The sequence below is a fragment of the Myotis daubentonii genome, chromosome 11 (genome assembly GCF_963259705.1).
Source record: "Myotis daubentonii chromosome 11, mMyoDau2.1, whole genome shotgun sequence".
In the NCBI taxonomy this organism is placed as follows: Eukaryota; Metazoa; Chordata; class Mammalia; order Chiroptera; family Vespertilionidae; genus Myotis; species Myotis daubentonii.
Window position 1 is genome coordinate 43,978,371 of NC_081850.1, and position 24,276 is coordinate 44,002,646.

Consider the following 24,276-nt stretch of genomic DNA (forward strand, 5'->3'; position numbering starts at 1 on the left):
GTGCCCGAGCGAGGGGTTGTGACATCTCACCAGCTACCTGGAGGCGGGGTTTACAGGGACAGAGGTGTGGTGAGAATGCGGGGTGTCTGCCCACCTCACTCTTACTTCCCCTACTACCCTCCCCCTGAATGCCAGGGCTTGTGTGCCGGGGTAATCCCGACGCTCAGGTACCGGGAGCCTACAAAGAGCCTGCCCTGCACCCGCGTGGCCTCTTCCTGGTGAGCTGGGCCGCAGCCGCTGGGACCAGTTGGGCTCCCTGTGGGCTCATGCAGAAGTCGGTCTGTGAGGCAAACCAGGAGAGAGCGTACTGCCCACCGGCTTCCGTGCAGCACTGCTGGGTGGCCCAGAGGCCCACACTATTCCCTGGCTCGCGGAGTTGGGCCGCGCTCGCTCACCACATCTCCACATGGGGACTCGGGCACCGTGACTCAGGCTGAGGGGGGCACGCAGGGGCCTGGGAGCCCAGGTGCTGCCCAGGGCCCAGAGGTCAGCTGGGACCTGCCCTTCCATGCCAGATGCTTGCACTTCAATCACCAGCCAGGCCTAGAGACCACACCAGTGCACGAATTTCATGCACTGGGCCTCTAGTTGTTTCATAATGGTCTATGATCCTACTGTCAAGTATCCAAAACTTCTGATATTTGGGGAAAAACTGAAAAATCAAATTCTATATTAAGTTTTTTGTACTTTGAACTTGGAACATATCAAAGGATCCCTAGAACATCTCAGATTACTCTCTCCTTGAAAAAATAAAAAAAGATACTAATTAGGCTTTTGTTGTATAACATGGGCAGAATTGGTACATAAGTAATGCAAAAATATTTTAAGTTATATTTGTAGGGAAACATGTTATTAATGTGTTCCAGAAATTGTATGAAGTTCCTGGAAATCTGATATGCCCTAGTATAATGTTATCACTTGTAACTCTAGGTATTTTCATAAAATGTATTTCACAGAAACAACCAAATGTCCTCAGCTCTTTAACTATGACCATTTTTAAATCTTTTGCCATCTATAGAAAGTATTGTTTTGCTTTTGCATAAGTGTTTCTTCTTCAGGGAGATTCATGGAAAGGACTCTGAAAAGGACAGGTTTCTGATAACTTTCAGATCATACCACTGAACTGGGTAAGAATTAACCAAGAAAATTCTAAGGAAAAAGTGGATTCACAAAACTTCTCATAAAATATCAAGATCAACACATTTATTATCTAGGACTGAATGAAAGAATAAGGATGACTATAATTTTTATAACTTTTTTAATGTTTCTTCAGGTTTAAAGAAACTTTTCTTTTCTGCTAAACTATCTATGACTTACAGCAATTTGGTAAGTACACCTTTGTGAACAAGATGAAACAATTACTCATTTCCCTGATTCCCCCAGAATTTGGAAATTCTGAGTAGGTATTCTTGTTTTCATAAACACAGAGGTTTTTGCACAAGTTAAACAAGAATCTGTTCTCCTTGTAAAAGGACACAATTGGAAACATTGTTTTTAGTACCAAGGCTTTGACTAGAATGTCACATTTGAAAATGTGCAAAGAATCATGCATGACCAGGCAGTGTTGAGGAGTTTCAATAAAGCCCGTTGGAAAAGCTTCCTGGCACCTTGCTTATAGGGCTGCTGTCAGCCTTATCGGGTAAGAAAGGATGGTCACTTCCTGGAAGGTGCAGGAGCATCAGGATATATTGGGGACCTTGATAAGAGAGGAAATAACCCAGGCATAGTATAGGTTATTGAAGGTGAAGTTTGAGGCCAAGACTTTGGCTTCCTAGCCTTGAGAGGATTTTAAAAAGTCCTATCTGCGATTCCTTATGAAAAGTTCCAGCAAAGCAGATTTTTAAATGCCTATATCTGGTCAATCACTATTCTTGTTGCACTTATGTAAACCATCAGACCAAGTTTATTAAGACTAGATTTATTTTGCAAACAAATTAGTGTACTGTAATTATCTTTGGTAAACATGGGGATAATGATTATGGAGAGAAAAATCATGCTTCAGTAGAAACTAACGCATCTTGGGATGTCTGATTCTAGTCCTGCTAACTGCGGTTTCGTTTTCTACCTGTAAACTAGGCTGGATCCTGAGTTCTAGTTTCCTCAGGTAATCTGGCTACAACTCTACAAATTAGCATTTCCAATTTTTCCCCCCACTCTATTAAGAACAAATTTTATGAAATTCCTAGAAATCATGCCAATGACTCCTGTTTGGACACTCCCTGTGCCTGTTGTGTGGGCCACTCAGAAAGTTGACAGAACACCCGGTGGCATCAGAGACATTCAAACTGAAAAGATGCTTCATCTAAAGACCTTATGACTGGCTCAGAATGCGTTTATAATTGCTCCAACTATTACCCTTTGTTTCCACAGAAACACGTTTTATTAAATACCTTGAGTGCTCCCACCCTATAGGCCTCACTTCGGGAGCCCACCTGCAACACTGCCTCCTGAAATGAGACACAGCCATTTAACTGAACGGACCTCTTCTCAAGATTAAGAGACCCACCCAAGGACACAACCCAGCTATTCATCATCCCAGCCTCTAGACTGTTGGTTTCCTGTGAAGGGTCAGAGGTAAGACTGCAGGGGAGCAGAGTGCACACCCAGAATATGCCGCTTTGGCATAAGGGGTTTTTTTTTATCTGATTATTTTTAAGAAATAGGAGACATAGGAAAACTGTGAAATGTAGAAGTACGGACCCTTTCATAGAGGAAATTGACATTTGTAAGAGAAATGCCCATGTGTCAGGGTGTCTCCCTCTCCATACCTGGAAGAGGACGACTCTACAGTAGATGAAACTCATAGAAGGCACCAACTTAAATCTGCAAAGCATCCCTACCCCTTTTACTGTGCTTTTCATGGTAACAGGCCTTTCCCACCCACCAACGATGGTTTGGGCTATTTTCAGGGAGTGACTCAGTTTCCCTGGGTGTCTCCCATGGTTACAGGAGGCAGGCATGTATTAATCTTTTCTCCTGCTAATCTCTCTCCTATTATAGGAACAGGTCCCAGCCCAAAACCAAGAAGGTAGGGGCAAAATTACATTTCCTTGTCCACAAGGACATGTAGGAAGTTTCTGAGTAGTTAACTGTTAGGTGACAGCATTTTTCTTTTTAGGAGCAGAACCATGAGCTCAAAGAAACACAGCGTACAATGCTAATGGCAGAATGGTGTATTCTTAGCCTCCCCAGAAAGGCACGGCCCACGTGGTGCAGACAGCACATCTGTGATGGCCATCAGACCTCTGGCAGGGTTACATTACATTGGTTAAACAGTTGGGGCTTTTAGCCATTTCATAAGTTTATAAGGCCTGGTCATATACACTTTTCACCAGGATAACATAGGTGCTATGTGGAGCCCATTTACCTTATGTCAGCTTTGGCTTCATGGTGATCCAAATGTGGAAAACCAAATTAGATACCAACATAGTCATTAATTTGACTTAAAAAGTTAGCACACAAAAAATAACCGTTTTAAAAAATCTTTGGTGGCATGTTAAAAGCATCACATGTTTCAGCATAAAGAGAGAAAAACAATTTAAAATGGTCTCAAAATTACAAGCTATAATAAAAAAGCTTAAAACTTATCTTTTTAAACAAAGTTATGCAAATTAATTCTAGTGGTTTCAAGGCATGATCTCTAAATTAACAAACACACTTAAATTTATTTCTTTAAAAAAACAGTAAATTATGCTGGCTTTTTAAAAAATTCTATAAAACCTCAAATTCAATCACTACACAAAATCTTAACAAGTCGAAATATAAAAACAATTTTGGAATCAAGACTTTGAAAAAGTTTTGCTAAATTCAAATGTCTTACAAGCTCCGTGGCCCATCTCTGTCCCTGTGGCCTGCAGGGCGGACTTGGTGCGGTACTGCCCAGGGGGCTGGGATGGCGCATGTCAGAAGCTCTCAGAAGGAAAGCAAGGGGCTGGTGAATCCCGTCTCTGGTTGGCGAGGTGTGGGCAGCAGCATTTAGACGAGGTTGAACTCCCTCAGGTTCAGCTGGAGGATGGTGTCCTTGACGGCAGCGAAGACAAAGCGGATGTTCTCCGTGTCCGTGGCGCACGTGAAGTGGGAGTAGATGACCTTCTCCTTGTCAGGGTTCTGGTCCTGATAGAGCTTCAGGATAAAGTCTCTGGCGGCTTTGACGTCTTGCTTCGGTCCTGGTTCCAAGCACAGTTAGAGGGATAAAGAAGAAAGATGCCACTCACCACCAGGTACCCCCCCCCCCCCAATTAATTCCAGTGTCCTCTTGTTCTTATTTGGGATCTTTCCTTAAGCTATCTTAGTTCTAGGAAATAGTTTCCCTGGTACCTAAAACTTGTATTTGAGGCAATGTGTTGAAGCACAGTGTCCCAAGTTAGCTTTCTGACTTGGACCCCTTTTGAAGAGAGATCACTCTTACTAACTCAGCAGTAAGCTAGGAGAGGGAAGAGGGAGAATATGGGAACTAACATTGTTAGGCATCCATGTCTTATTTTAAAGCTCGTGGGTGCTATACTCCATGGCCAACACAGTACAAGGAAAAAGGAGAGTTCTAAAACACTGCTCCTCTAAATATCAATGTCAGACTTAGTAATATTTGAGACCTACGGTACCAAAAATTATTAGCAGTGGGTCACGAACTCCCCTGCCTTGTATTGATCATGTAGACGAGGAACCTAGTGTCCACCCTGTGTCTGCAAAGGAGCTGCCACACTTTAACCTACTCATAAGAAGTGCCAGGTGCTCTGACCAACTGGGAGTGCAGTCAATGGTAAGTCAGGCATAGTCTCTGCCATCAGGAGCCAACTGGGGAGAGAGGGAGGTGCACCTGCTGGGGATGGGGTGAGGGTTGGAGGACTTGCCTGAGCTGGGGAACAAACTGGAGTTAGCAAAGGGCTAGCATGTGTAGAGGTGGGAACGGTGAGGAAGTCCATTAGAGGCAGACCATCTAGTCCCTGGGAGCCATCAGAACTCTGGACTAATGTCAGCAAGGTGGAGACCTACCTGTGTATTCTGGGAAATAGCTAATTAGATGAGAGTACATGATTTTCTCTTCCAGAAGATCCTTCTTGTTTAAGAACAAAATCACGGATGAGTTCAAAAACCAGGGGTAGGTGATAATGGTTTTAAATAAGGCTTTGCTCTCTTCCATGCGGTTCTAAGGGAGAGAAAGAGGCACTTAGGGTTAACGAGAAAGAAAAGCAGTACTTGGAACACATGTCACATCACTGGTTCTATCCCTCTTCCCCCTCACCCAGCTGGAGTCTGGGGGTCACTGTCCTTGCCAGAGCTGGTGAACACCCCCATCCCCACCCTCTCTAATCACCCCTCAACTCTAGCACAAATTAACATGTAAGGTATCAGAAAGGCTTTTGTGCAACGTGGAAAAGGAAGGTTCTTGCTCGGATTTGACAGAAGTTTTATGTGTCATTATTAGGATTGTTCACAGCGTCAGCCCTGGGACACCCATTCTATTGGGTGTAGCCTCCACACTTTGTGGCAGAAGTCGGGGGACAAAGAGAGGAAGACTGGCTCTTCAGCAGGGCTACCACCTTTAGCAACGCCGGAGAGAAGGGGCCCAGTGCACGTGTGCACACGTCCCATGCAGGTGATACTGGTGTGCTGGCAAGGGGAGCGGGGTCTCTAATGTATGGGTGAGGATACTTATTTACAACATTTAAATACTTTCCCAAGCCTGGATAGTAGTAGGACCTGGTGGAAATTATGCAGGACAGTAAAATAGTAACTTCCTGATTTATGGAGAGCAGACAGGGCATGTACAAATCTTATCTAAATTTGTGCTCAATAGAAATACTTGGGAGGGATGTGCCATAAGTTTCTGTTTTCCCACGACTCTCAGAAACATGGGTTCATAGTCCTGTTCAATATATTTTGAGGGATTAAGATATGGAATTTGTTGCCAGACAGGAAATCCCTCTTGCTTTTAAAGCTTAAAATTTATTATGATCTTATCAATAATAACCCCTAAGAAACTACAACATATGAAAACAATGATGCCTATACAGCACAATGAGAGGATGCAACTCATGTCTACAACCAGAGGGAAGAGTCTAGAGTGGCAACCACTTCGTTTTTCTCCAAATACCTGTGTTTTTTAAGAGAGGAGAAAATGTTCAGTTTTTTTTAGCACATCAGGCTGAAGTTCTTGTCCACCTGACTAATCTTTTGCGTTTCCTGAGACAAATTTGGAGCTAATTTTTCCTATTGATAACTCGCGGACTTTCCTTTTAAAAAAATTTTTCCACTGAAGAGCTAAGTGGCAGCCAAAGCTTCTATTCTTGTTTGCACAATGACACTAGTAAATGGGCTGATCGTCCACTAATTAGCTAATGTAACTGTACTCCTTAGAGAAAATTCTGCTTTCAAGAAACACAAGATATTATTTGTTCATGGTTATTACCTAATCCTGGATAGAGCTCTTGACTGATTTACTTTCATGCCCTAGAAGCAAGAGGCATTTTTCGACAGGGTCAAGAGGTAGGGGGGGAGACGACGGGAGGATAAGGGTATCCTGCAGAAACTGCCCCATCCTCACAGAGAAGTGCCTGTGGTGTTCAGTGTCACTGGCCAGGCAGCGTAGTGGACCCCGTGGAGGGCACTGAACATCTGGCGGGGTGGGTCAGTCCCAGCTGCCCAAGCTCATGCCTTCCAGGAGGCCCCCAAACAGCCAGCCTAGCTGGGGACTAGGGGAGGCCCTGCAGGTGGAATGCCTGTTCTCAGGTAAAGTTTGCTAGAAGTAGCATTGGTCAACTCTGACTGCACATGAGCATGCCTAGGGGACTTGGAAAAGATACCTCAACTCCAACCCAGAAATAGGAACCTCTGCTGTGGGGTCCAAAGGATGGCACTTTTTCAAAACTCCCCGAGGGCTTTCAGTGTGCAGCCAGGGCTGAGAGGCTCCACCGCTGGCGCACATTCGATTAGATGCCACGCTCAGGCCGCACACTCCATCCACCAGGCTTCTCTGTCAGGTACCCATGGAGTTCCAGTGGCACCCAAGTGTAAGAACCAGGTTTCCAGGTCAGTGATCCTCAAACTTACGTGTTTACGGGCATCACCTGGAACCTTGCTAAAATGCAAATTCTCATGTATTCAGTCTACATTTCTAACAAGCATCCAGGTGATGCCCGTGCTTCTAGTCCACACACTATACTTTGAGTAGCAAGACAATTTAACATCAGGCATAGAGTCTAATGGCAGATCCAGCTGGCTTTTTGCAAACTATAAAAATAGGTCTCTGTCTTCCACAGCTCCCCACACTCCCCACCTGGCATACCTCATTGTCACACTCAGCCAGGACCTGGTCGTATTCACTCAGCGCAACCAAGAATATGATGGAGGTGACGCTCTCAAAGCAGTGGATCCACTTCCGCCTTTCGGATCGCTGGCCACCCACGTCCACCATCCTGTCCAACAGAAACACAGGTCTCAAAGGCTGGGTTCGTGGCTCTGTAGGAGGGCGTGCTCATTCCATGGAAGTCAATACGTCTTGGCTTCCTCTGTCATCTTCAGGAGTGAAAAAGGGTCCTGAGACTGAAAGGTTTGAGCACCACTGCTTTCGACAATGAGGAACCAGCAGGGGAGGATGGAGTGTAAGTGACGTTACTGAAAGCAGGTGCAGAGGTCACTCAGGTTCAGAAGCTGCAATTGCCCAGGCAGAAAGCACAGGCCTCCCCTGGGCATTGCTCTACCCACTGGAGGGCCAGGCACCAGCCACCAAAGGGGCAGAACGGCAGCCAGTCTTCCAGGTCCACTCAGCTTCCTCCAGGCCTTTGCTCCTTCCTGTTTCCATGCCTCTGATTTATCCACAAATCCTTTCTCCATTAGGTGGATGCTGCCCCTTCTTCCCTGTAAAGATGTGTAAGTGCCCTCTGTCGCACATGGGAAAGATTGCAGGGCCTTGTCGCCATAGGATCAATCCCACGCTTGAATGCTACATCCAGGGGTCAGGCAGGCCTCTGCTACATAGATGTATTCTCTTTGGCCAACGTAGTGTTTTGAAGAGCTTTTGAGTTAACATTTAAAATACCAGCTGTTTCACTTAGAACATTTGTTATCTAATTGGAGGATCTGGTCACAGTGAGCCTGCATTTTGTCCCCCAGTGGCTGGCGTCCCTGTGCGGCAGCCATCCCTTTAGACAGGGCCCCTCGCCCTCCAGAAGTGCATGCTATTCTATAGACGTGCAAAGGCCTGCCTGACCCCTGACATCTTTCCCAAATGGGACAGAGGGCACTTATATCTTTCCAGGGAAGAAGGGGCAGCATCCAGGGTGAAGAGAAAGGTGGGTTCCTCTCTATCTAGCACTTGACACCAACCACAATTCTAAAAACCCTGTGATGGAGAGGGCCCATTGCCCTGAAAAATAAGAACCCTTTGGGGGACTTCCAAACCTGCACAAATTCTTAATGGACTGTACCAGGGGGACATTCTTACCGAAAGATGATGTTTTCCAGGTCAAACGGATACTCGATGATGCCAGTTGTGGGCACGCGAACACGAAGCACATCTTGCTGTGTCGGCACATATGACGGCAAGGCGATCCGGTCAATATCAGTCAGGTAACTGCAATATCAGAGAACACGTTGCTGAGACTCATTTTACAGAATGGAGAAGTGTTCATCCCACTCCAGGAAGTCACCCCAGCTCAGAGCCACCCCTACTCAGATTCCTGGGGTCCATCAATGACTCTGAGAGCCAGCCGTCCTGCAATTGTTTCAGAAGGAATGTGGAAAGGATCCCACATGAGCCTTCGGGAAACCTGTCGATCACTCCATCACTTCCGACTGGTTCTAGCCCATCACTGGCCGGAGGAAGAGGAAGTAGAGTTTAACCCCCTGCCTTCCAAAGGCCCTTCCCCTCCCACACTCATCCTCAGCCAAGAACATTGGCTGAGGATGCTGCTCTCTGGCACTCTGCTGAGTGAACTAGAGTTTTTAAGAAAACACAAAGCATAAAACAGGCCAACAGGAAGTTTGAAATAACAATGAGAAAGGTTTTCCTGTTACATGGGGAAATTAAACATCTAAAATAAACCAAAACTTGTCTTGGATTATTTTTGCCATATATGAAATCCCTGAGCTTACAGTATATCATTTTTCTGAGGTAAAATAAGAGGGCACTTAAAAATGCCTTTTTTAAGGCTTAAAAAAATTTTTTTGAGTAAAACAACTAACTCAGGCCCTGGTCAATGACAGAGTTGATTCCGAGCCCAGCAGCCTACTGCAAACTACCCTGTGTCCCAATAAGTGACCCCAAGGCTAATCGTCACTGACTTCCATATGTGTAGTTTTTTTACTTACACATGTCTAGTTCCACCAGAAACAAGACAAGTGTAAGTAATGTTCCTTGACATCAGAGAGCACTGGTTGTACCTGCCACCCTCACCAAAGTGCCTGGTCCGTGGCAGGCACACCTCACATTTTGTGCAGTGAATACCTGTCCAAATAATCACGTGACCAGCAGAGCAGATGACAACCACTGACCTGGTCTAAGAAAATGCATAGATGTCTCTAGTCTCCCCAGTTCCAAAGGCGGGGCAATTGTCTGCTGCAACTCTGTCCACCAATCTAGTCACTTTCAATGTTCTTCTCATACTTGCTGCCCCAGATTTCAGGGGTCCGTTGAATTTTATGGTGCCTCCAATAGGTCTTTTCCAAATGGATCCACATCAAGAGCCTCAGCAAGTGATGCTAGGCTCTGTCCAGGAAGATGCCGGGACGCCATGTCCGACCAGGCTGTCCCTGGCTCCCAGCTGTCACCCGCAGGCTGCCCTCCTCTTTGGGAAACTGCCTCCCTTCCTTCTGCCTCTTTTCTGAAGTTCCAACACCTTAGTGGGACTCCTTGTATTTCCTTTCCACATAAATGTTCCTGAGCTCAGGTCAATTGTGCAAACCTGGATTAATGGATTAAACATTCAGCCTGGGACCAACCCCAAAGGTAAGATTTCAGCTTCCTCTCCTGCTCACTGCCTGGTCCAGGTGATGGGAGTGGATCCCCGCCGCCCCCCCACACACACCAGATCCGAGGGCAGCACCTGAAGGGAAGGGGACGTCTCGGGGAAAGGACTTTGGAGCCCTCAGAAGATGGAAGGTGATATGGTCCAAGGGGTAAAGAGCTGAGCTGCAGGAATCGTCTCTTGAAGGACTAAGATTCAGATTGTCCAGTGATTTGTCTGGCTGAGGCACTGCCTCAGGAAATTCTTAAGAAAATGAAATTTTGGTCATCTCCCTGGGACCCTTTACATGCAGGCCTATGTAATTTTTTTACTCTAAAGATAACATTTAAAACTTGAGCTTTATGGAAAAAAAAAAATAGTGTGTAGGCCTTTGCAAATTGTTAATAAACCAAGAGCTCCCAGATTGAACTTCCTCCCTGGGTCTTGCCCACTAGAGGGCAGCACATGACCAGCCACTGCCGGCCTATAGCATTGAGATCTAAACTCTGATTTTTAGATTTTAGGGTAATTGGACCTTGGGTCTACTGATCAGGAATTCCGAAGGCAAAGAGGTGTGGAGAGGAGGAAAGTAGAAGCCAGAAGCAGATGCAGTCCTCCTCTAAGATCATTTCAGCACCCCAAATGAGATCAGTTCCGCCAAGGGAACACCACATTTGCTTTCGCCTCATTGAAAAGGACAGAGGCTCGGGACATGGCTGGGACAGGTGGGTATGGGCAAGGAGAGAAATCTGGGATCCACGGGGAGACTGACGGTTTTAGGTGGGAAGCTTCTGTGAGGTACATAGAGCATGCTTGCCTGAGAGCGCAGGGCAGCCTGCTGAGGCTCTGTACTCACTATTTGGCAGAGTCTGAGAGCTGGTACTCCCTCCTCCTGTCGTAACACTCCTGGATTCCTGGGTCCAGCCAGAGCTGCTTGATGGCCTGCACCTGGTCCTCGGAGAGCGCAGAGACCCTGTCTACTTCCACTTCTCTGATTAGCTGGGCATTTTCCTACTCAAGGGAAAGAGAACTTTTATTAAGCAAAGGAAAGGAAGCCAACCCACTGGGCACAAGGCTTGCCCTGCTTTGTAGATCAGGGACATCTCCTGCCGGGAGCCGGTCCATCCTGCTGTTTCAAGGGACCTGGCATATACGGCATACGGTTCTTAATATGTTTGCTCACCTTCTTGGCGCTGTGTTTTAACCAAGGTCACCTCTCCGAGAAAGGTTGAATCCCCAGGTAGGGATTTTCCCCTGAAGTTAGGGAGGGAATAAAACCCCTCAACTAAGTGCCAGGCGGGTAATTAATCCCTTTAACTACGAACAATCATGCTTAAACTACATAATCTTTTCTCCCTGGAATGGAGATAAGAAACGCCCTAACCTTTGTAATAGAGATTGATAGGATTGAATCAACTGGTATAAATACAGTTGTAACAAGACAGAAACACTCAGAACTCAGAACAAGACAGCAAGAGACAGAACTCAGACAGGGCTTGGAAGACAGGACCAAGAGAGACAGAAGAACTTCGCTGGAGAGAGCATGCCGGAGGATCCTGGACAGGGACTGGCCTCGGAGCCTGGAGGCGGAGCCTGGTGAGAGAGCATGGCAGGGGATCCTGGACTGAACCTGACTGCGGAGATTGGCAGGAGAGCCTGACTAGAACCTGGTGACTGGACCTGCCTGGAGAACCTGGACAGAACCTGGCTGGAGATCCTAAGCAGAACCTCTCTGGAGATCCAGACCAGAACTTGGCTGGAGATCCGGGCTAGAGATCCTGGCTAGGCTGCTGATCAACTGAACGCTGTCTCCGTGTCCTTCCTTCTTCGCCGACTCCGTCCACACCTTTGGGGACCCCTGGACCTGCTGGGGTTGGACCCTGGCAATCTCCCTGGGTGCTAGGGTGGGGTAGGTGCCCTCTGAGGGGCCCTCTTGTCGCCATGCCTCTCAGCCGCACGGTGAGGGGAGCTGATGTGCCTGTCTCACTCAGTGGAGGGAGCCACACACCCAACACCTTTGGCTTTCAGTCCCAGCAGTACTTGGAGGCCAGTTATACCAGTTCCGTATAGAGAAACACTGACCAACTGAGCATCATGGGACTAACAACTTGACTGTCTCTTTAACATGCTACTTATTTGAATATCTGCACAGCCAATTTAAAAATAACCATTGTCATTGTTGGTGATGTACCAAGGGTGGGGTGGAAGAAATGGGTGGAAGCAACAAAGGAGTGTATTCTTTTGAGAACTGAAAAATAATAACGCCAACTTATCATCAATTTACTCTCTTTTTCCTCCTCTTTAAACATTTTTTTAATTGATCTTATTTTTCAGAGCAGTTTTAGGTTTATAGCAAAACTAGGTGGAAAGTAAAGAGAGTTCTGATGGAGTCTGCCTTTTTTTAAAATTCTCATCCAAAGATGTTTTTATTGATTTTAGGGGTGCGGGGATAGAGAGAAACATCGATTGGTTGCCTCCTATACATGCCCCAACCAGGGATCAAACCCAAGACCTAGGTATGTGCCCTGACTGGGAATCAAACCTGCAACCTTTTGGTGTATGGGTGATGCTCCAACCGACTGAACCACTTCACCAGGGCAAGTCTGCTTTTTATTATCATGTGTCACTGGGAAAAGCACTCAGACAAAAACCCCCACCCCAGGCCACTGATTACTATACCGTTATTATGTATATAATTACCATCATTATTAAAGAGTCATTGCTCTAATGCTATTGCCCTGTTATTTCAGTAATTCATTATTACTGCAATTATTACTATTACAGAAGTTACCATGTATTGCCCACTTACCATGTGCCAAGGGTTCTACATATATTATCTCATTTAACCAATGGAAGGCTAGCACAAAACCAGAAATCTTTCCAAATTTCAGCAAATGAAAATGATAAGAAGGTTGGCCTGCCCTCACATGTCCACGTGCTGGTCCCGGAGACTCAGCATCCCATCCTCGGCTGCAGGTTGCAGCAGACCAGAGAATTCTGCCAGGAGAGACAGGAGCCGGCCCCTTCTTCACTCTCCCATCCTGCAGAGTCTCCCAGCAATTACATCACGCAGAGCTGGCTATTCACTGGCAGCTCTGAGTCAGCAGAGCATCTGTTTGGCAGCTGTGATCTCCTGGAGTATATATGGTACCCCCGGAAAGGTTGCTCTTATCTTGCATTGCTCATTCTCATTACTAGTCCAACAGGAAGCCAGAGAACAGGGAGCTCTAGAGTCACCTGCTCAGGCACGACCGAGGCTGTGATGAAATCAACATGACGGCACCACATCCATCACAGGAGCGGGAATAACTCTCGGCTCGACTGCGGGATGCTCGGGCAGGCAGGGTCTCCAACAAGGTCACAGCAGGATGGCGCAGTGGAACATGCCGGGTGGGGAATCAGGACCCTGGTTCTAAGTTGTGCAGTTGGACCTTTAAGGACCCCAACAAGTCATATGCCTCAGTGTCCTCATCTGTAAAAGGAGCCAGTGATTTTCAGGGGAACCTGATTTACAAAGTATCACCCAAACGTAAGTAGAATTAACCTTAGTATTACAGCGGATGCCTAGTAAATATTTCTTGTGTGCCAAACATATCACATTGATGGCCCTGAAACCACTACTTCTAACTCCACCCACTGGCACAATTAGCATCATCTGCCCTGTTCTCAGCCAGAGAGAATGACAAATGGAGAACCTGGGCAGCGTTTATATGGAGCAGAGGGCTGTCTCCCACTTCCTCCCTCCGCTCTCCACCTCCCTCTCCCCAAAAGGATCAGGTGGTCTCTTCTCACCCTCTAAAGGTCCAGTATCTGTGCTTAGCTCTGCCCTCTAAATTTAAAGTGTCTGTTTTCTTCTCTCTCTTCATGACCAGTCAGGAAATGCCACAAGGGCAGAGTCAAAGTGCGATTGATCCTTGTCTCCCAGAACCTAAGACAGTGTCTGACAAAGGACAGGTGCCCTCTGTCGATGTAGGCGTCCAATAAGCATTTGTGGCGTCCATAAAAATATATCCAACAGGCAAAATCACAAGGTAACAATAGCAGAAGGATGCTGGGGCAGGACGGAAGCCTCTGCCGGTCACAGTTGGGAGCTGGGGGACCGGGAGCCAAAGGGCAGGAAAGTCTCAGAGGAGGAAATGCTCTTGGCCAATGTCTCTCACTCTGTTAACTGCTAAGAGGCAGCACTGTGAGAATAAAAGGGATGTTACAAATACATCTACCTCTTCTCACACAATGTAAGGTTGTCAAGTGTAAGTGTAAGCAACATTCGTCTCTTTTAGAAACAAACTTCAGTCACTCAGGAAGCCTGGCTAATGGAGGGGCAGAAAACCCCTAGCACACCAGACTGCATAGGTAGCATGAGTGATAAATCGCCTTTTATTGTGTCGAGTAAACTGAACTTCAGGGCAGCTTATTACTGCAGCATAACCTACTCTATCCTGACTGACGCATGGTGTAGTGGATAAACCCGGCATCTCACTCTTCAGTAGAGAAAAGGTGCATCACAGTGACATATCGAAGAGGAACGCAGGCTTCCGCAGAGGCTGCTGCAGGATGGAATCTGGGAAAGACCTAGACCTGAGCTTTCAGGTAACCAAGGAGGTCAGCCAGGAGAAGAAAACATTCTGTCTGGTCTGCTGAGTAACAGGACTTTAGGGGAAATCTGGCCGGAAGGAAGAGGAGAACTCAGTGTCCTTAGAAACCCAACAGTCGGACTGGACTCAGAGGGCCCAGAAGTATTCCAAGTTTGGAGATCTCCTCCTGGTTAGCTCCCCTACCTGTCAAGATAATTTTTTAAAAACTTCTGATTTTGAAATAATTTGGCTTGCAAAAAATGTGGGGGAAATGGTACAAGAGTTGCTCTATGACCTATGCCTTTCAAGCTTGCCCAAATACTGACTGGTTTGGCTCAGTGGATAGAGCGTCGGCCTGCGGACTGAAGGGTCCCAGGTTCGATTCCGGTCAAGGGCATGTACCTTGGTTGCGGGTGCATCCCCAGTGGGGGGTGTGCAGGAGGCGGCTGATTGATGTTTCTCTCTCATCAATGTTTCTAACTCTCTATCCCTCTGCCTTCCTCTCTGTAAAAAATCAATAAAATATATTCCAAAAAAAAGACTGCCCAAATAATGGTTTACTACCTTGCTTTACCATTCACCCCCTTTCTCTCCAAGTGTGTGTGCACACACGTGCACACATATACTTTTTTTCCTGGAATATATGAGGGAAAGTTGCAGACATAATGCCTCTTTAAAGACTTCAGTGGTGTTTTTCTACAAAAACAAGATTTGCTTGTATAACCACAGTATAATGATAAAAATCAGGAAATTAACATAGAGTATATAGATACAATACTGTAATCTAACCTTTAGACCTTATTCAAAATTTTTCCATTGTCCCATTAATGTTATTTCTCTGCCCAGCCTAGGGTCACAGTGCATTGAGTTGTCTTTAGTTTCCACTGACCAGGAAGGTTCGGCAGTCAAAGAGGTCATTTTTGCCACTCTGACCAAGAGGCTTTTCAGAGCTAGATTTTATTCAGTATAGAAATATACACCGTATGATTATGGCAAAAAAATAGATAAATAAGTAAGTAAGTAAATAGAATATAATAGAATAAGAATGGCCTGACCCAGATGTTATTTAATCATAGGTCATAATGAGGATGATGGACAGAGAGAGACGGCCATAGCCCAGACTCTTAGAATATTGCAGGGGTAACTACCATGAAGGGAAGAGATGAACAAGGAAAAGAGTGGCCTGTTCTTTAAATAAATTGTATTGAAATAGGAGAAGAATGACTTTTGTACAACAGGCCCTCAAATAATGCCGTTTCGTTAAACATATTATTGTAATGTTGGTGAGATGCCATAGGAAGGAACTCTGGTTTATATCACTTAGCTGGTGGAAGCCCTGTTTTATGACGTGTACTTTCACTTAAAGTTGCAGAGCCTAGCTACAACGTTGAGGATTTACCATGCACTGTTACCAATGTCTGTGGTTACAAAGCACGGGGTTGTGCGCACATTCCCTCTGGCTTGGCTGGAGAGTTCCCCAGACAGGAGCATGGGCATTTTGATGGGCCTGTTCTAGCTTGACAAGGCACCCCCCTAAAAAGCAGGGCCCCTTAGAAATTTGGGAACAGTGTGTGCCATTTAAGACTGGGAAGACGGGGAGAAGAGTTTAAGAGGATCAGGTTTAGGAAAGTGTGACTGGGGCAGGGGACATGCGGAATCTGCGGCCACCAACATCTAAGTGGAGATAGATGTCCAGGACATGGGTGGGTAAAATGGTCTGTAGTTCATGGGGAAGTCCTAGGCCAGAGGAGCACATTGAATTGAAATCGGAAAACTGTGGAGTTTCCTCAAAAAACTAAACATGGAACTGCCATTTGACCCAGCCATCCCACTTCTAGGAATATATCCTAAGAAACCCAAACACCCACCAGAAAGAATTATGCACTCCTATGTTCGTAGCAGCACAATTGACAATAGCTTAGATCTGGAAGCAGCCCAAGTGCCCATCAGCAGACGAGTGGATAAAAAGGCTCTGGTACATTTACGACATGGAATACTGTGCGGCTGTGACAAAGAAGGATCTCTTACCCTTTGAGACAACATGGAGGGGCCTGGAGGCTATTATGCTACGCAAAGTAAGCCAGTCACAGAAAGACAAGTATCATATGATTTCACTCATATGTAGAATCTAATGAACAAAATAAACTGATTTAAAAAATCCAGAAACATGGAAGCATAGAACACACTATTGAATCTCAGAGGGAAGGTGGGGGGTGTGGATGAGTGGGAAGAGATCAACCAAAGAACTTGTATGTATGTATGTATGTATGTATGTATGACACACAAAAGGGTGGTAAGGGCCCGGGGAGGGGTGAAAGCAGGGAGGAGGGAGTCCATGTGGAATAAAAAGGGGACATCTGTAATACTTTCAACAAAGTTAAATTTTTTAAAAAAAGAAATTGCCTAAAAAAGAGAAACTCATTCATTTCATTGAAAAACCACAAAGGAGTAAATATTACAGGAGCAGTTTCAGCAGCTACAACAGAAACATGACAGGTTTCTCAAACTCTGAGCTCATATCTGGCTTTTCCTCTTCTCCTGTCTCAAACAGAACCACCACTTCTGCTGCTCCGAAGGAAGAACACGGAAAACAGATGTCCTACATGTGTGTTTGGCTTGGAATTCCCAGGGAGATGGTGAAAGGAGCTGGACACGAAGTGGTGCCTTGCTGGTTTCACATGTGGCCCGTGGCTGCCGGGGTGACAGCCCCAGTCCAGCCCAGAGAGCCCCTCTGGCTGGAACCCAGAGCCCAGCGGGCAGCCCAGCGCTCCACCAGATTCTCCCTGGGAAAGCACCCGCTACCTTTCCCCCACACACACCATCAGCTGCCCAGGACTGCAGGGTGAGAGCTTTCTCTCCGACTGCCTTTCTCACTAACTAGGGCAGTGATGGCGAACCTATGACACCTCTGACACGCGAACTCATTTTTTGGTTGATTTTTCTTTGTTAAATGGCATTTCAATATATAAAATATCAAAAATATAAATCTTTGTTTTACTATGGTTGCAAATATCAAAAAATTTCTATATGTGACACGGCATCAGAGTTAAGTTAGGGTTTTTCAAAATGCTGACGCGCCGAGCTCAAAAGGTTCGCCATCACTGGACTGGGGTGTGAGGGTTAGTGTGGTTCATATACAAGTTTTAAAAAGCCACTCATCTCTGGTCTCCTCATTTCTGGTTCCCCACCCTCTGTTCCTACCTTCCCAGGTCCCAGTTTCTCAGACTTTAATTGCAGTACCACTTCCTACACACACACCTTCCCGGAGTGGGAGCACCACAGCTCCTCACCCCCATCTCCCCAGTCAAAACCCATGGTCCGCCAGGTAGGTGGGAACAGCTCTGAGCTCTTCTTAGATTTTAGTTTCTTGCCTTTATCCATATCTGAGCCCGAACGCGGTGTTGTTATTAGAGAGGATAAGCTAATAACCCCAGAATGTCAGTGCCGTAACAACACACACAGGGTGTGTCACACTCCTCGATCCAATATGAGTCAAGGGTGGGGGTGGGGAGCACTCTGCTCCACACAGTTATCCAGACACCCCTCCCCCCATCAAGTGTCCTGCCACTTCCTGGGGCCCTGATTCCCGCTGGCAGGTGAGGGAGGAGCGGACGGAGCAGTGGGCTGCAATCGCAAGTTCCGAAGAAGGATGAGTGAATTATACCGAGTCGTGTAAGAGATTGTCCCCATCCAAGTACAAGGAACACACAGCACAGAACCTCAAAGGACCAGGGGCTGTTTCTGCTCCTGGGACCCAGGGTCAAGGCTCTTCTGGGTCAGCCCTAAAAATCACTAACACAACTAATATGTCAGCCATCTCTCTCCGGCGTCTTATCTCACCTCAAAACAACTGGAAGACAGCATCTCAGACCGTCATCCCCCCGCCCAAAGGAGATATCACCCCACCTCCTTTCCCTTTCTCACCCCAGTTCCTCTGTAAGCCCAAAGGCTCTGGACCTCACGTCATTCCATCTCGGATGGAACAAACCAATCAATACACCGACCACCACGGCACTCAGCCACTCTTCCACGCAATTGCATGCGGCTCTCTGCGGTAACCGGGGAGTAAGGAGACCCGCTGGGACTGGCACAGCGAGTCTCTCCTCAGGCATTTCAGAGTTGTACATTTAACCTACTTCCGGTCAAAAATCCCTATCACGCCATCAGCTGAGCCCATCTAGGAGGCGGGTACTGGGCATGGTTTCTCACAAGTCCCCGGGGCCTAAGAGGACATGTTGTGTGCTTACTACTTGCTAGGTCATGCTGGGCCCCGGGGGGGGGGGGGCATAAGTCATCCGCGGGGCCTGACTGAAGAGGGTGACAATCCAGAAACACACCAGTGCACACCTGACAGCAACACTGTTTGCCCAGGACCCTCGGAATGTCCTGGTCCTGCCTGTCAAGCAACAGTCTCGCAGGCGCATGCGTCCCCGAAGTCACCTGTTCATGGGGCAAGCGAAGCATCTGAGTTTCCTTTTAAGAGGCAACGAAGGTTATCTGCACCCCAGACCCTGGCAGAGGATTTATCAGGGACCTCTCCACTGCCTGCCTGAAAGACTTTGATGGGTGTTTTCCCTGAAGCACACAGCCCAGCCAGGCCCCCGCCGAATTTCCCAGAGTGCTAGGCTATATAGCACACGACTCAACCAAATGTAAGCAGACGGAAAAAACCATCTCTGTCCAAATAAATTTAGGACAAGGTCTGAAACAGTCCCCCACGTATTTTTTTTTTTTAACTGTAGGGCTTCGCAGGGGTGTGTGTGTGTGTGTGTGTGTGTGTGTGTGTGTGTGTAAGACATGCACCACGAGGGGCAGGGATCTTAGCCCCTTTTCTTTGTCAATGAACCCCAAGGACCTAGAATGGTAGCTGGCACACCGGTACGAATAAATGAAGAAATAAATAAATGACACATGAAAATCTTTACATTTAGTCAATAAGGGTAAAATATAGTAAATCAAGATACATCAGTTCATGAAAAGGTGTAAGTGTGCAGACCAATTCTTAAACCATCTGATCACTTACAGTGAGAATACACAGATGCGTGACAGCAAATAAACTCTGGAGCTACCACAGGACTCCCTCAGTAATGCAGCATTTAGTGAGAACGCACTGGACTGAGCAAACACCGGCAGGAATAAGCCCGTTGGAACCACGACAGATAGAACAATATTAAGTAGAAACGCCCAAACAGAGCACAGAACCTTTCATATGCTCATTTGATTATGAGTTTCCAAAGAGGAGATGTGGCTTTCCCTGCATGCCAAGCTCATGCACTTCAGGGACAGCTGGGCCTCCTTTCTCAGAAGGTCTAAGGCTCAGACCCCAGTCGATTCCATGGCAGTGAAAGTCAGAAGCTCTTTTATAATTTCTGCTAATTCCCGGGGCTTAACCTTCATGGTTCACATCCTCATTGCACAGGCACAAAGCTCAGCCCCTCCATCCTTTGCACAGAGCATCCCACCTGTCCAAAATCTTGGTTTTCACAGGGGATGGTCACATTGCACAGCCTTCAACCATCTCGTCTCTACCTCCTCCGCCCTTTCTCCTAAAACTTTGGAATTTAGGGGCTCCCAATCCTTCACCCTTTTTTCTCTCTTCCCCTTTTGTTGTAACAGTGATTTGCCCTTCCTTGGTCACTTAGACAAAGGAGAGAAGAGCTCAGATAATACCCTAAATTTACAAGCCAGACCCATCTTTGTGGACTCCCTCTGCTTTTGGTGGTCTCGCTCCTGTGGTACAGTCAGCCCTGAGGAACGATCTTGTGGATCTTGGAAGGTCTGTTAATTCAGATGTCCGACTGTTGCCTGGCTAACTGTCAGGCCAGTCACACTTCCCTGAGACTGAACCCCGAGCAGAGTTATGTGATGACAGTGGGAGGGAGGTTCTTTTGTTTTGATGGCAATGGGGCCCTCAAAGTTTTTCTTAGTGAGACCCCAGGGTCCCGTCTATTCTGAGACAGTTTCTTCAGTCTTCTCCTTGATCCCACAGCCTCCACTACAGCCTTCCCATAAACTGCCTTCTACCTGCGCTATCCAGCTTATTTCTATTGGTTACTATTTAAAACAAAACTGGCTCCTTGCCCCAGCAGTAGAGCATCTATAAACATCAGGGGTTGCAATAAAAGTTTTCCTTTGTTCGAGACACATCTATTAACATCTCCCTATATTTGTGTTATATGAAATTTAGTTTGGAAGATGTCGTAGATGTACGAGGCTTTATATCTGAATCTGCCAAAGGCTGTGGACTTCAGCCATATTATCTGGATTAGTTTCCCGTTGCTGCCTAACAAATTGCCACAACTCAGTAGCTTAAAATAATCTTATTATGTGACAGTTTCTGTAGGTCTGAAGACCAAGCATGGTGCACCTGAGTTATCTGCTCAGGGTCTCACAAGACTGAAATCGAGATGTTCACTGGGCTGGCTTGTCACCAAGGAGTTCAGGATCCTCCCCAAGCTCATTCAATTCTACCAGCAACTGAATTGAAGGGCCGAGGTCCTAGTTTTCTGGTCGGCTGTCACTGAAAGTCTCTCTCAGCTCCCAGAGGCTGCCTTAGGTCCTGGACTTGCTGTGGCCCTGTCACACCTGGCAGCTACTTCTTCAAGACCAGAAAGGGTGCCCTGGCTGGTTTGGCTCAGTGGATAGAGCGTCGGCCTGCAGACTGAAGGGTCCCAGGTTCGATTCTGGCCAATGCACATGCCTGGGTTGCAGGCTCGATCCCCAGTGGGGGGCGTGCAGGAGGCACCTGATCAATGATTCTCTCTCATCATTGATGTTTCTGTCTCTCCCTCTCCCTTCCTCTCTGAAATCAATAAAAATATTAAAAAAAAAAAAAGAACAGAAAGGGAATCTCCCACCTCCAGATCTTCTCCTAATGGGCTAAGTCAGGTGACCAGGACACTTAAAGTCAACTGATTAGGAACTGCAATTACATCTAGAAAACCCCTTCACCTTTGCTTATCATGTAATCTAATTATGGGAGTGGCATCCATCATGGTCCTGCCCACACTCAAGGGGAAGAGATTATGAGGCGCATATACATTGGGGCATGAATCTTGGGGGGGGGGGGTGTTAAAACTCTGCCTACCACATGGTTTTATTCATAGTTCTGGGGAGCATAACTACCTTTTACTTCCCCCTGGCTTATAATAAAAGAGTGCCTATGATACTGCATGTGGGGCAGCTGTTGGGGTTACTGTGTTATATCAGTTAGCATTTGCTAGATGATGTCCCACTTAAGAAACATATTTTTCGCAGTAAGAACCAAGAACAATTATGCTTCCTTAAGAGAGTAGTAGGTTTTGCCTTGTAGACCATAGGAATCACATAAGGGAACCTGATTCTCCTTTCACTTTAGGTAGCGGGAAGCTCAGACACAAATCTGTGGCTAGATCTAAGTAACTCAGTAAAGTTTATGAGTGCCCATGTCCTACAATACCCATGTTCTATCCCCCCCACCCCCGCAGATTCACTCTTTTATCTTAATGGAAATAATTTCTAGCATTGAACTTTTTAAGGTAGATATTCTTATAGATAGCTTCTAAAAAATAGAGCATAAATACAAATAAACTGACACAATAATAATAATAGCTAGTATAAGCAGAGCTATTATTATGTGACCACCTTACATAAACGTCATCTCATTTGATCATTTACAAAGACCCTATGGAATTAGATTCTTCAAATATCCTGATTTAATAGATGAGGAAACTGAGCTTGGAGAGAAGAGGTAGTGGAAGTGGGGCATTCAAGCCCAGGTATGCCTGACACAGAGCCTGTGCAGTTAACCATCATGTGCAGCTGATGTGAAAACATTCACATTTTAGAGGGAGGAAGCAGTGGGGACAGTGGCTGGCTGTGAAAGCCTCCAGACTAGAAAGATGTCATCATACGTGAGAACCAGAAGAATCGTTTTCTGCATAACTTGCCTGCCTGCCAACTGCTGTTTGACAACCTAAAATGAAGCTCTTTGGAATGCAGAACTCAATAGCGAGGTTATTTTCTAAAGAAAGGGGCAGGGGGGCCTTCAGAGGTAAAAGAAGGGCTTGGAAATGTAAGCTTTTTCCATGGTGGATTGCAAACAGGGGTAAGTGAACATCTGCCACTAAGCCCCAAGCATGACACGACCTTTTCCATATAGAAGATGCTCAGGTACACACCATGCAACTGAGGAGAAAAATGTGCTTTTCTTAAAATAGAATATGAAAACCAGAGTTCGAAATGCCCATTCAGAAGGCTCGCCCCTGAGGCCAGCCATGCAGTCTTTAATCCTTACTCTAAAGGTATCAGTTATATACGAATCAATTCTTAAAATCAGCTCACTGTTCTTGGTGGTTTATGTCAATATCAGTGCGATGTTTACAGGAAAATAGGCGACAGCAATTAGGCTTCACACTTAGGTAGGCCCATCAGTAGCCATGACTGGGGAGAGCCTGGCCATTTGGTTCATGCCACTCTGACTCCTGGCGCCACCTAGTGGCCGCTTCCCTGATTGCAAGCCCACTGACCTTGGCAAGAAGCCTCATGGTCCTTGCGTTATGCCCTCCTAGGAAGTTTTAGCCAGAACCACATGGTCTGGCTTTCATCTCAAAGTCCATCTCAGAGTTAATAACGTCTGGGTAAGGGCTGAGGCATTCTCACTCTTTGAGAGAAAGAACGAGACGAAGAGATTGAGAGTGTTTAGTGGAAGGCATAACCTGAAGCTTGTATTTCTGCAAACAAAATAATTGATACACAACTTCCAGAGACAACATTCCTTGCTCTGGGGTTGAGGTGGGGTCATTTTCACTTTTTTTTTTTTTTTTTTTTTTGGTGTTTCACTTTTTCCATTCTTTTCAATGGCTTGAACAGCTCCTCAGCACACCACAACAAATATTTGGGTCACAGCTTGCTTTAATGATGTGCTTTCGAAATGGTGGTTTTAGTCCTGGATGCATGTTTGGTTGTTGTTTTCCTTTGGCAGTGAGAAGCCTCCGCATGTCTGCCTGGGAGCGGCATTAGGAGATAGGGCACCCCAGCTCCCCAGAGGCTCCCTCACCACTGGCTCTGAGGGAGGCCATTCTAGCACCCGTACCCCACGGTCTTTTTAAAAATATTTTGGGCCCTAACCGGTTGGCTCAGTGGATAAAGCATCGGCCTGCGGACTCAAGGGTCCCAGGTTGGATTCCAGTCAAGGCATGTACCTTGGTTGTGAGCACATCCCCGGTGGGGAGTGTGTAGGAGGCAGCTGATCGATGTTTCTCTCTCATCGATGTTTCTAACTCTCTATCCCTCTCCCTTCCTCTCTGTAAAAAATCAATAAAATATATTTAAAAAAATATTTTGGATTTTTCAATTACAGTGGACATACAATATTATATTAGTTTCAGGTGAGTAGACATTTATCTATGTTACGAAGTTATCATCCCCAGAAGTCTAGTACCCACCTGACACCATACATAGGTATTACAATATTATTGACTATATGTAAAGAAACCCAAAACACCAATTTGATAAGATTTTGTACCCCTATGTTCATCACAACATTATTCACAATAGCCAAGATATGTAAGCAGCCTAAGTGTCCATCGGTAGATAAATGGCAAGAGATGTGATCCATACAGGGTGTCCCCCCCAAATGTATACACACTTTAACAGCTGATAGCTCAATTTTGGATGCATTTTAATAAACACTGCCTTTAGAATCATTCAAAGTGTGTGTGTACATTTTTGAGGGAGACCCTATATATGCAATGGAATATTACACAGCCCTAAAAAGA

The 24,276-nt window shown here is 46.1% G+C and overlaps 1 protein-coding gene and 1 long non-coding RNA gene across 6 annotated transcripts in view; one reads left to right on the forward strand and one right to left on the reverse strand.

Annotated features, from left to right (window-relative positions):
* Positions 1-3,158: 3,158 nt before the first annotated feature.
* GNA14 (G protein subunit alpha 14) overlaps positions 3,159-24,276 on the reverse strand; it is a 143,031-nt gene continuing 121,913 nt past the window's right edge. For both annotated transcript variants that reach the window (XM_059656969.1, XM_059656970.1), the window contains exons 3-7: positions 10,801-10,955; positions 8,444-8,572; positions 7,286-7,415; positions 4,993-5,146; positions 3,159-4,166 (exon numbers count right to left, since the gene is read on the reverse strand). In XM_059656969.1, the coding sequence (XP_059512952.1) occupies positions 3,976-4,166; positions 4,993-5,146; positions 7,286-7,415; positions 8,444-8,572; positions 10,801-10,955 (759 nt within the window). In that variant the 3' untranslated portion in view covers positions 3,159-3,975. The remainder of the gene's footprint in view (positions 4,167-4,992; positions 5,147-7,285; positions 7,416-8,443; positions 8,573-10,800; positions 10,956-24,276) is intronic.
* Positions 4,086-17,418, forward strand: LOC132212016 (uncharacterized). 4 transcript variants are annotated; one of them, XR_009447631.1, is made up of 5 exons: positions 4,163-4,759; positions 5,426-5,642; positions 7,260-9,946; positions 10,462-10,669; positions 17,070-17,418. It is a non-coding gene; the product is annotated as an uncharacterized LOC132212016 (long non-coding RNA). The 4 variants fall into 4 exon arrangements; XR_009447632.1 differs by having other exon boundaries at positions 7,260-7,434; positions 7,522-10,669; XR_009447630.1 differs by having other exon boundaries at positions 4,086-4,220; positions 7,260-10,669.